This window comes from Quercus lobata, chromosome 2, assembly GCF_001633185.2.
Source record: "Quercus lobata isolate SW786 chromosome 2, ValleyOak3.0 Primary Assembly, whole genome shotgun sequence".
Taxonomy (NCBI): Eukaryota; Viridiplantae; Streptophyta; class Magnoliopsida; order Fagales; family Fagaceae; genus Quercus; species Quercus lobata.
In genome coordinates this window covers 30,261,261-30,274,294 of record NC_044905.1, presented here as the reverse complement: position 1 = coordinate 30,274,294, position 13,034 = coordinate 30,261,261, and the positions used below count along the sequence as shown (strand labels likewise).

General features: G+C 32.4%; 1 protein-coding gene across 1 annotated transcript; it reads left to right on the top strand.

Moving 5' to 3' along the window:
* The first annotated feature begins 7,215 nt into the window (after window positions 1-7,215).
* Window positions 7,216-11,010, top strand: LOC115975284 (nucleoside diphosphate kinase 3-like). The gene is made up of 7 exons (XM_031096008.1): window positions 7,216-7,532; window positions 7,901-8,041; window positions 9,431-9,468; window positions 9,584-9,634; window positions 9,806-9,973; window positions 10,057-10,169; window positions 10,646-11,010. Exons 1-7 carry the CDS (start codon window positions 7,445-7,447, stop codon window positions 10,767-10,769), a joined length of 723 nt encoding a protein of 240 aa, XP_030951868.1. The 5' UTR covers window positions 7,216-7,444; the 3' UTR covers window positions 10,770-11,010.
* Window positions 11,011-13,034: the final 2,024 nt, after the last annotated feature.

Genomic DNA, 13,034 nt, shown 5'->3' with positions numbered 1-13,034 from the left:
GATTATATCAAAACTAAACAAATTTTATTTTGTCCATTTCTTTTTAAAGCATAAACAAAGAAAAGAAACTTAGCAATTCAAAGAGAATGCCTTATGCCTTTTCTCCTTGAACTTCATAGAAAATTCCTTATTCTTTGTCTACTCATCTTGTGATCCCAAGGAGAGTGTTTGATTGTATGAAACCATAGTGAGGTTCACTGTAGAAGAAATCTTCAAGAAGGTGCTTTCATGTGGCGAAAATCAGTATCAGAGAATTTCAAAGATTCTAGAACTATTGTGGTAGGAAGGCAAGCATGTCGTTTTGTGTAATCTCTAGAGCTATTTGTAAGCTACAAAAGTCTAAGCTATATGTCTAAGCTCAGTGCCCGCTTAATAGTATAACAATATAAGCCATTATCGTCTAAGGCTCCAAGTATTAAAAAAGTTCTCAAATTTTAATTTAATTAAACTCAAATATTAGTTAATAAATAAAATAATATTTTTTTATCAAAAAAAGAAAAAGAAAAAAAGAGATAGAACTGCTACATTCACAACATTTTTTATAACACTTTCACGACAAATTCTAAGTAGCAGGTAGTTATTGATGGTAAAAAAATAATTTCAGTGATGAGTTCAATTTAGAACCCGTAACAACTTAACAGCTAAAATTTGTTGTGAAAAATATTGTGAATGTGACACTTCTAAAAAAAGAGTGCAATACACAAAAAAATTCACAACATTTTTCAAATAGTTGAGTTTTCAAACTTTAACTAGTTCTCACTTAGGTCCACCACCAACATCACTCTTTTACTTACCACTGTCATTCCACCACATCAACAGGTATGAAAAGTTTTGTCAAATTTTTTGTGCCTATAGACTTTCTTTAAAAAAAAATTGTGTGGTTCATGTTAATTAGTAATAATTTTTAATAGAATTTAAATAATATTTATTTAAAAAATTATATTTAAATATATAAAATGTCTCAATTTCAATTTCCACCTTAAGCCCCCAAATGTATCAAGCCGCTCCTGTTTAAGTTACAAAAGTTTTATGTAAGTTTTGACTATTTGTAACTATTTATTCATAGTGGATTTTTTATAGAATCGTCTATTCCCAGAGTGGATTCCCCTTTGAAGAGTTACGTCATTGATTTTTCACTTCGTCATCAAATCTTTTTTTATATATATAATTGTATTGTAGATCACATATAAGAGATAAGTTGATGATTAATTAACAAAGAAGTCTAAACTACAAAATTTTCAAGCTTAACAATCATGATATAGTTTTCAATATAAAATAATAGTGATTAGAAAAAAAAATTACTTATTTATTAAAATTAACTTTTTCACAATTTTTTTAATAATTATTGAGATGGTAAATTTTCAATAATAGAGAATGAAGCATAGAAGACTAGAAGCAATACTAATAATATTTCACCAAATCTTTCATTCACCAATGTAACTATCAAATTGTAAAAATAAAAAAATAAAAAATCAGCAGCACCAATTCTAGTACTTGAGATGAGCTTGTAGTAGGAAAAATGGTTAATTAGAGCATCTACAGTAGTGAAGCTACAAATTTAGTTATTTGGCACCACAAAAAGTTACTTTATCTATTTTACCTACTCACTTTATAAATCATCCCACAGCAATGGATCTATTTTAGCTTTCAACACAATAAAATAATACAAACATCACAATAAAATAATATATCCACTACAATAAACAACAATCACAACCACTACCGCTGTCACTACTGCCACCGCCACCGCCACCGCCACCAACTCTTCCGTCGCTGCCACCAACTCTTCCGCCGCCGCCACTACTACAATGATATTTTTTTACCACTTTATTTATTTTATTTTTTTGAGAAAATTTACCACTTCAATTAAATATCCCTTCTTTATTTTTTCTTTATTATTTTTTATTCTCTCTTTCTCTCTCTTCCTCTCTGTCTCTTTCTCTTTCTCTGAACCAAGATGAACAAAGTGATCAAATTTTCCAAATACCCACTACCCAGCGACCATGATCACTGCTAGATACCCACTGCCCAGCCACCATGATCACAACCCATCATCGCAAGATCGACTCACTAAGACCCACCAAACTCATAGCCCAGCCACCGTGATCACAACCCAACCCCCACCACTGTTACCAAACCCAACAACCCAAAATTGCAAACCAATCGGCAACCCTGAACCCAACCTCTCTTCGTTCTAACAAAGAGAGAATAGCCCAAAAAAGAACCAAAAAGAGAAAAAAAAATTATCAGATACCAGTGATATAGATTGACTAGTCCCAGAGAGAAAGAATGTATAAAAGACCTATGGGTCGGCGGCGTGGAGGACTAGGCGAGATGGATTCAAGGGCAGCGATAAGGGCGTGACCGGTGGCGACAAGGGCAGGGCTTGATCTGTTAGATGAGAGAGAGGGATGAGAGAGAGGAGCTTTGGTCTGAGAGAGCAAAGAGGGAAGTAACGTGAGAGAGAGAGAGAGAGAGAGTGAGAGATGAGCTATGAAACGGGAAGAGAAAAGAAATATTATTTTAATGAGAAGTAGGGCTGTCAATGCTCGACCCAACCCGCGAATACGACACGAACCTGACACGGGTTTTTTTGGGTTAGGATTGGGCCTTAATGAATTTGGGTCATAAGCGGGTCAACCCGCATAACCCGTAATAAATACGTTTGACACACCATTTTATTTTGTGTCAACCCAAAATGACTCACTTAACACAACCCGTTTAATTTATATAACAAATAAATATTTATTTTATTTTAGATTTGCCAAATACCTTTTATATCCAACATATATTTTAAATTTAAAAAGAAAAGTGAGTAATTACAAAAACTTATAAGGGATATAATTAGAAATTGAAACTTTACAAACCCTAGATCTCTATACTCTAAAAACCCTAAATCTCTAAACCTTCTTATAAATATCTTTTTTTTTAAAAAAAAAAACTTCAGTCATACTACTCACTCTACTATCTTATAGTTTCACGCCCAATTCTCAAACTCAAAGTCTCAGACTGGTTATTGCTCTCTCTCTCTCTCTCTCTCTCTCTCTCTCATGTGTTTATTTTTTCTGCATAATGCTTTTGTTCTATAAACTTTGAACCCATGTGTCGTTATTAATATATGAGATATATTAATTGTTAATTAAGGCCACGGTTGTAGCTTTTGTCTTGTGCTGTGTGTGTGTGTGTGTGTTTTTTTTTTTTTTTTTGGTGTGTTTGTATTAGTGTTGGACATGTCTGCATACCTTGTAAGTGGGTTTATTGAGATAGTTTATAAACTAGATCTGATGGGTATTGCTTTTAAAGATTACAAGAACATGGGTTGAATACTTAAAGTGTACGCATTGTTTTTAGGATGTAAAAAAAAAAAAAAATTCTAGATGGATGTTATATTTAATATTATGCAAGTTGAAATGGATTGTGTTACATTTGTGTCAACCCAACACGACTCGTTTATTAAGTGTATCAAATAGATTGGGTCAGGTTAACCTGCCTTATTAACAGGTTAGTTAGGGTTGAAGGATCATGACACGATTATTAAATGGGTTAGGTTAGGGTTGAGTCATTTTGTCGAATACTCTTACCTCGACGCAACACGAACCCAACATGCTAACCTGAATTGACACCCTTAATGAGAAGTGTAATAAATTTTTTTTTAGCTCCTTACTACAGTGCACAGTCATAAATAACTGTGCACTATAGTAAGAAGCTAAAATTTTTTAGGTATGGCTTCACTGCTGCAGCATGCATTTTTGTGTTTTGGTGAGATTGTGGATGCTCTTAGTTATGAACTTTTTTGCCGTACCTTTTATTCCCCACCTCCCCTGAAAAAGGGTTTCTATTTATGGCAGGGAATGGGTTCCTTCTGTCTACATCAGCTCACACGTCAAGTATTTGTAAATAGAAAAGAAGCTTCCCAATTTTCTTTGTATTGACAACATAGACAAAAAGGAGAAGTTTCCTCCTTCTGCAATTTAACTTGAACAAAATCCCTCATGTTTCTTTTTTCTTTTTTAAATTGTGGAATCAAAATTTTAACTCACCTCTTCTAATTTGATCTATGTTTGGGCTGTAAGAAGCTAATTTATTTAATGCAACCTCTTATTACCACAAATATATATATATATATATATATATATATATACACAGCATATGAATGAGACACACTTTCTTACCATTTATCTTTTTCGTATCTTGAACAACAATATCTTTTCTTTTCTTTTTTGCCTAAGTAAAACAGTAGAGTATCTTGATCAACACTGAAACCATGTGATTCTGATCATAAACAAACCATGTGATTATTTTTAAAATTTTTTTTAAAAAAAAATGTCAATTTTTAACCATAATTTTTAAGAGCAAATTACAACTTACCCACTTGTGAGTTAGTCAAAATTTAAGTTGCCTACTTATGATTTGAAATTTGACACTTTATCCACCTAAAATTTGACTGAAATTTAAATTGCCTACCTATGGTTTGAAATCTCATGATAAAAGTGTTCCGCTGGATCCTTTTTTATCTTGTATTTTTATGGTTTTTATGTTTTTGGAGGAAAAAGACATAAAAATGGAGCAAAATTACATATTTAGCTATGTTTTTAACAGAGATATATTACGGAACTCTAACTGATCTAATCTCAGGTGGATAAAATGTCAAATTTTAAATCACAGGTAGGCAACTTAAATTTCAATCAAACCACAGGTGGGTAAATTGTAATTTTTAATGCACTGATTTAGAGTTTGGACGATTGATTACAGGTGCACACGCCTTCTCAATAAAATAAAATAAATAAATAAATACAAATGTGAAGAAAGATTATTTATTTCAAACTAGCCTCATCACATGCGCTATGCATGTGCAATGAGGTTTTTTTTTAGCAAAAAAAAAAACCTATGTTTTTATTTTATATATATAATTTTTATTTTGAGAATCTAATTTTAAGTGGATAAAGCAAATTTGAAAATTAACGAAAGAGTAATCCTATTTTTTAGACAATATTTTAGTGGGAGTTAGAGTTGCATTTTTACCGGATTATCCTTTTAGTTTTTTCTCTACTTAAATATAGAGGTGTAGAAGTATTTTTGAATTAAAAAATGAGAAATCTAAATAGGAGAAGCCCTTTCAATAGTAGTATAGATTAAAAAAGAATTTTTTTTAATAATTTTTTTTTAAATGGTAGTAATTCATAGGAGTGGTAAGCAATAGTTAAGAAAAATGGTGTTAAACGTGGAAAAGAGCGTGTGGGTTTTAATTACTTCAACTAATAAGATTTTTTTTTATTGATGAATAATAGATTTGGGTGAGATAATTACCAAATTGAGAAATTGGGAAGGAAAAAAAAAGTGCATGAGACGACTATCAAAATTCTAAAATTTGATTTGACTTATTAGGTTACTTTTTGTATTTTTCCTATATAAAAAAAAAAAAAAAAAAAAAAAAAGTTACTTTTTGTATTAAAGTTCTGCATTTTTCATGTCCTCGTAACTTTAATCATAGAGAATATGATTCCTTAGTTGGGACCTCATAAAATTTGTTCCCATTCTTTTTTTTTTTCTTTTTTTTTTTTGCTGAATTTGTTCCCATTCATTTAAAATAACTGCATCATAGGACTTTCTCAAAAAAAAAAAAAAAAAAAAAAAAAAAAAAAAAAAAAAAAAAAAAAACACTGCATCATAGGACCCATATAATTCCCACATGCGATCCACCTTATAAATGGGTGGACTCCCGTCTTAAAAAGAATTGATCATATTTGTAGACTAAAGCTTATTCTATGATTCATATTTACATGATTCGTTTTCTAAAAAAAAAAATGTGTTTTTTGAAAAATTATTTTATTTTCTTATATTTGGTAGGAATCTTAAAAATAAGTTGAAAGACTATTTCTTGGCTTTTCTTATTTAGCTTGGCATGAAATAGAATCGTTTTTTTGAAAAAATTTAGCAAAAAACAACCCTTAAAAAATAAGTCATACTTTTAATAGGATTTGCCATTGACCATAATAGTTTTTGTACTCATTTTTTTTTATACTACCAAACATAGGAAAACACTAAAAATCATCTTCACATAAAGTTTTTTTATCGAAACAAATAGAGCAAACAACTAACCAACTGAAGTAAATAGTTTTATCATCACATACTTCCTTTAGTATAACCAAAAAATACTTTTTTACCCAATTTCACAACTTACTAACATGTCAAGTTTTTATTATTAGTGTGGTTAAGAGCCTTGTAACTCAATTAGTACCTTTGATTTTTCTAATAGAAACATTTAGGATTCAAATCACAATTTACTAATTCAACCCATGAAAAATGTGTATTCTAGACTTACTACTTGATGTTATATAGCTCCAACAAAATTAAGGATGAAACTACATATAGACCGGTGGGGGGAGGGTGGAAATGGGTTCTGATAGAGAGACACAACACAAACTCCACTAAAAAACTATAGTAACTTTTAATGAAGGGTAGAATAAGTTATATTACACACAACATACTGTATGTTTTGATTCAAAAAATTCCTACTTGGCATCTCCTAAATTGAAAATCAATCCCTAAAAACTCGAAAATTAAAGTGGTTACCTAGCTCATATATATGGTCAATGGCCCTTCCAAAACAAATAGTAAAATTTTATTAACAAAGAAAAAGCAAATCCCTTTTAAAAAAATAAATCCCACTAAGAAAAAAACACAAATGACTTAAACATTATAAAAGGATGTGTTTATGAAATTGTGGTGATTGACTTATTTTAGACCCAAAATTAAAATTTTGGGGCTTCCAAGATTTGGGTGCTTTCGTTGAATGGAATTTCATTGATTAGCATAAAATATGGTTTGATATCCAGACTTCAAAAAATCATATTTTTTTTTTTGAATTGTTTCAATTGCTAATAAGGATCAAAACCAACGACAGTATTTCATTTAAGATATGTTGAAGCATTTTTCTTAGAGAATCAATAGCTTATCAATTAAGAAATGTGTGTAATATTTTCACAACAAATTTTCTATGACATATTGTTATTAATGTGTAAAAAAATTATTTTAATGATGAATTTAAATTATAATCGAAAATAATTTATCACAATAAATTTGTTCAAAAAATAAAAATAAATTTGGTCAGAAAGTATTCTGTTATCAATTTGTTTGTCATTGTACTATTTGTTTATACAGCAGCGTCGGCACCACACTGCACAGTGCACACAGCTCTAGACCCAAAAGGTGCAAAAGTCCAAACGGGTAGTTAAAACTTTACGGGGTCCGACTTTCGGGTAGGGTTTAACCTGAAAGCACCCCCAAGTAAAAAGGAAACCAAACCAATCCCCTGTTTTGTCTCTCTCTACTCTTACATTCACTCGTTCATTTCTCTCTTTATCATTTCAGTATCACACACTTCTTTCTTTCTCTTCTTCTCACTTCTCACTTCTCATTTCTCAACCAAAACAACAACAAAAAAATGAGCTCTCCTCAGATTTTTCGATATGCTTCTAGAGCTGCCAGGTCAATCCTCTCCTCCTCCTCCAAGGCCTCTCGTTTTCACTCTGGTAATTTCTTAAGCTCATTCTTTTTTACACTCTGCTTTCTCAGCTAAATCTCCGATCTGTGTAACAGTTATCGGTTCTAAAACTGTTTTATGAGAAACCCATTTAGCCTTTTTTTTTTTTTTTTGATTTCATTGAAGCCAGGATTTTTTTTTTTTTTATAATAAAATAGCACTGATCGAGTCTTATTGCTGTTGATTATGCTTATAGATTTTTGGTTTCTTTGAAAAGTTTCATAATTTTTTTTTTAATCTGAAATATGTTTTCTTTGATGATTTGGGTTGTGCCTGTGTGAATTTTTTTGGTTAATAATTTGTATATATTGGAGTGAGAGATTTATGTTTGATGAAACCGACTTGTCGTTTTTGCAGAAGGGAGAGCTGTAGCTGCGGCTATAGCGGTGTCGTTGAGCGGCAACAAGCTGCCGTTTCTAGCTTCGAATTACGGGAAGGCGGGTTCGGAGAATGCATCAAGAGAATGGATTGCAGGAGCGATTGGCGTTTCTGCGGCAGGTTCGAACTAAAAACCCCGTCTTTATAAATTTTGTTGAGCTCGTCGTTAAAATTTGGTTAAGACTTAAGAGTTGGATCCCAATCGATGTACCCAATTTCACAACATGTTGAAGTGGTGGATTGTGAGTGATGAACAAAAAAATGGGGGATCCATGTAAAAGGTAGTGTGCAGAAAGTGTCGACCATTCACAGTCAATAACTACGGCGTTTTGTGAAATTGGGTGTCCCTAGATTTATTGTTGTCCAAAAGTTTAAGGTGTTCTTATTTGTGGGTCCTGACTCTCCTTGATTGATGGGTCAACACATGAGATTTGTTAACTTATTTAAATAGGAGGTTAAGTAGAGATAGAGTGTGGACTGAAAAAGAATGAAGAAATTAATACTTTAAAAAATAAATAAATAAAAAAATTCCAGAACCAAATTGCTAAAATTTGGGGACAAAACTGGAAGTTGGGTCAAATTTTAGGATTTAAAGTGTTTTTTTGGCTTATTGTTGTGATGTGCTTTTAAACTGTTGAGATGATAATCATACTTTAATCGGTTATGATTATGTTCCCTTTTGAATTGATAAGATTGTGACTGTTTATATGTGTGTGTTTGTTTGCTTCATGTTCATTTGTTTTAGGTTTAATAATGATGTTCTTGTTTATGTGGCATTTGGATTGGTTTTGTTAGTGGATAGTTGCGAAATAAATTTCTTACCTATATTTTTCATGGGAGTAAAAGGAAATGATGACTTAAAAGTAAAAGGTATGAGCAGGGGTCAGTGTTTGTAGTTAGGGGTGGAAGGAAGAGGAGCCATGTTCCTTGCTTAAATTTAGCATTGTGGCATCCGGTACCTCTTCTAAAAAAATTATACCATACTTGTGCATGGTAATGGGTTGAAATTATAACCTTGGATGTATTCTAGAATTGACTATTTTCCTGAATTTCCCCAACATTTTTACCTGAACCCCAAACTATAAACATTTGTCAGCTACAGTTGGACTTCTGCATTGATCACATTTCATGCCGATCCTTTTACTGTCTGACTTTGTGGTCTCTCACTCTCTCACACACACACACGTGAATGTTTAAACATTGTTTTAGAAAGTTGTCTGATCAAATGTCATAATCTCCTGTGTGGAATCTTGAGAGACCTCCAGCAAGAGTTATGAATCGTTTTAATCATGTTAGCAAAAAATTTTAAGTGCCAGATACATCTAGTGTCCTACTTGTACAACCCTATAATTTTACTATATGGGTTATGTCACTTATTGGTGAAGATTTGAACAATAACTGAATCTTAAGGGGAGTGTCACTGTCCTCTTCTGGTTGCATGATATTATGATATAGTTTCTCTCTCTCTCCAATTTTGGATCATATTTTTTCTTTTCTTTGTGATTGCAGCTTACATGCTTCAGGAACAGGAGGCATATGCTGCAGAGGTACTCTAATAACCATTTTATTACTTATCTATTTCATCATTACTCCAATTCAATCTTTCATTTACCTTTTGTGTTGCTCAATGACTAATTATGTTGCTTGTTCTTCTCTATTCAGCTGGAGCGCACTTTCATTGCAATCAAACCTGATGGAGTGCAGAGAGGGCTGGTAACATACCATTAGACTTCTTGCAAAAAAAAAAAAAAAATAGTAACCTGTTCGCACTGTTTCAAAATTACTTAGCCTAATATATACCACTCAGTGGGGTTGAGTTGTTGGTTGGTCTTTTTAGGCTGGTAACAGGATATTTATCTCATCTAAGACATTATTGTATTCCAGATTTCAGAGATCATATCTCGTTTTGAGAGGAAAGGTTTTAAGCTCGTGGCCGTTAAAATTGTGATTCCTTCAAAGGATTTTGCACAGAAGCATTACCATGATCTGAAGGAAAGACCTTTCTTCAATGGCCTGTGTGATTTCCTTAGCTCTGGCCCTGTCCTTGCAATGGTTAGAAAATCTATAACTCTCATCTTATTGGTTACCACAACTTGTGAGTTAGCCGAACTCAATTGTTTTAATTGTCCATACAGGTCTGGGAAGGAGAGGGAGTAATAAAGTATGGTCGAAAGCTGATTGGAGCTACAGATCCACAGAAATCAGAACCAGGAACTATCAGGGGCGATCTGGCTGTTGTTGTTGGAAGGTATTGCTTTGAATAATAGCAGTTTTTGGTTTCTTAAATTTACCATATAGGTATTTACATCTTTTTTTTTTTTTTTTTTTTTCGAGATAGAATTCTATTCTAACCTAATCTAAGTGTATGTGTATATAAAGTTCCCTCTTGGAAACTTAAATCCCGGCCTCTCCCTCCCCCCCCCCCCCCCACACACACCCCACAAGCACTTTTATACTTGTGAAGTGACCATCGTACTAAGAGTGCGCGGTAGTATATCTTGATTAATTACTTAGCCTATCTGTGATCTGGTTCTATTACCTGTGATATTTGCCATTAAAGTTACAATTTCTCACTGTAGAGTGTAGAGTAGCAAACAATAACTGGGCCCTTGTTTTTGTTAGTAATTATCATGGGCCTGGTGACGGTTGTGCTTTTGCCTTCCACATGCATACACTGTTCATTGCTTTGTTATCATGATCTTACTTTTGTTGTTTGCCATGTAGAAACATCATCCATGGGAGTGATGGTCCAGAGACCGCCAAGGATGAAATCAATTTGTGGTTCAAACCAGAGGAATTGGTTACTTATACAAGCAACTCAGAGAAGTGGGTCTATGGAAACAACTAATCATTTTTGCCTTTTCTTTGAGTGAATTAGACCCCGCATAAGAAGCGGGTGTTGAAGCAAAATTGTTAGAAATAAAAATGTCCTTTGTTGAGGTGAGTGATAAATTATAAGTTGATAACATCAATTTTCTGCACACAATTGGCTGACATGAAACATTTATAATAATTAGTTTCACCTCTTTTTCATGGGACAACACATATCAAACGAGTTAGTTTTAATTATGAATTCATATCATAGGCAACCACCAGGTAGCACAGGTACAATTTCTATTTGGTTATTGTCCCTCACTTAAGATATGAAATTGATTGGTATTGCATGACATTCTTTACACCTTAGGAGGATGCATTACACAGAGTTTGGCCTATGTCAACAGTTAAATTCATTACTGATAATTAAGATTGCATGACTTATAAATAATTATATATATATATATGAAATAAAAGAAAAAGAAGAGATTATATCATATTTATTAACAGAAGTTGGTAGATTTTCGTTTTAATTGAGTATCAAGTTTATTTTATGGGAGGCTGATGTGATGTGATCATTGCCAATAATACTATTGCCAATAATACTAAGATCAAATGATGAAAAGCGACCGACTTTTACCCCCAAGAGTTTCCTAGGAACTCAAGAATTTTTAAGTCTAAAAAAGTCGGATCCAATGATGAGGGGTAAAAGAGCACGACCAATTAATGGGTTGCCACTGGCCTCGGTAGCCTATTGGCACCCAGGCACCCTTGTGTCCTGATGCTCGGGGGTTCTAGCCCCCGCAAAATCACCTAGCAAAAAGAAAAGAAAAAATGAATGGGTTTGTCTGGCCGAAAATTCTTAAATGAATTTTGAACAAAGCAAATGAATTAATGAGCGTGGGCACTTTCGTTCTATCCCATGTCAGTGGTTGCCCGCACCATGATATGTGTATACCTCCTACAGGCTATCTAGTCAACTTTTGGTGGGGTGGGGTTGGGTTGGATGTAAGAGGGTTTACTATTTTTCAATCTAATTCAACTTTGTACTTTGTAGGGAAAGTATTGGTGAGTATATACGTATACGCTCTTTATGAGACTGACATGTAAACCCTATAGGCATATACATCTTTAGTGATGGGAAAGTATTTAGTGAGCTGGGTGTATACGTTCTTTGTAAGACTGATATGTGGGCCCTATAGGCATATATGCCATATATCAATTTTACAAAGGATATATATGTCCAAGTCATGCAAGATTTTCTCACTTTGTAGGGTTGAGAAATTTTCAACTTGTCACATGTATAAAAATCAATTCAACCCAATCCAAATGGGTTCAAGGGTTTGAGCTTAAAATGTTTTAGGACTTGTAAAAAATGGGCTTTCATCTACTATGTAAGTCAATTTTTCAATAAATTATTACAATTTACATGTAACATGATATGTCTAAATTATATTTTAGATTTATCAAAACTATTTTTCAAAATACCAATATAAAAAAAATGTGTACTAAAATAAATTTTTATATATGCTAGTCGAGTTGGGTTAAATTGGATGAAAAAAAGGCATCCAACCCACCAACTAGAGGCGATGGATTAGGTTGGTTTCGTTAATTTGGCGGGTTGTGCAAACGTGGATTACAACTCAATTTAATCAAAAGAAATATTTGTAGATGTCTATTAGTTCTATTAGTAAGTCTTTATTCATTCTCAAAAAACTAGTAAAGTATTTAGGATCAAAACTCATTTGCAACAAAAATCAATTGATTTCTTGACTTAATGATAAAGAACAAGCATATATATGCAGCAAAAATCATAGATTTCAAGTTTATCATTATCTTTTTCTTAAAAAAAAAAAAGAAAAGAGTAATATTCGAGATAATGTCTTTCAAAATTTTCATAACAAAATATTTCAATATGTATTGAGGAGAGGGAAAAAAACATTTACAAATTAGTATTAAAAAAAAAGATGGACATAATATCCCTCCAAACTAGTTTTGAGAAATTTCCTTTTACCATTACATGGTTACTCATAACATTATCTATGTGGGTTTTTTTTTTTTTTTTTTTTTTTAAGTTATATGTCTAATTAAACAAGTCACATAATCAAGTGAAAGCATAATATTAAAAACCAAACCTTAATTTAGCCCGATAAAAATCCTCCAAAATCAGTCCAAACTGGTAAAAATCGAGAATCAGGATCTTTTCCAATTCTTTGACCATTTCAGTTTTTTTTTTTTTTTAATAAATACATGAAAATAACAATAAGATTTTATTATCATTTACCAGAGTAGGAAAAAA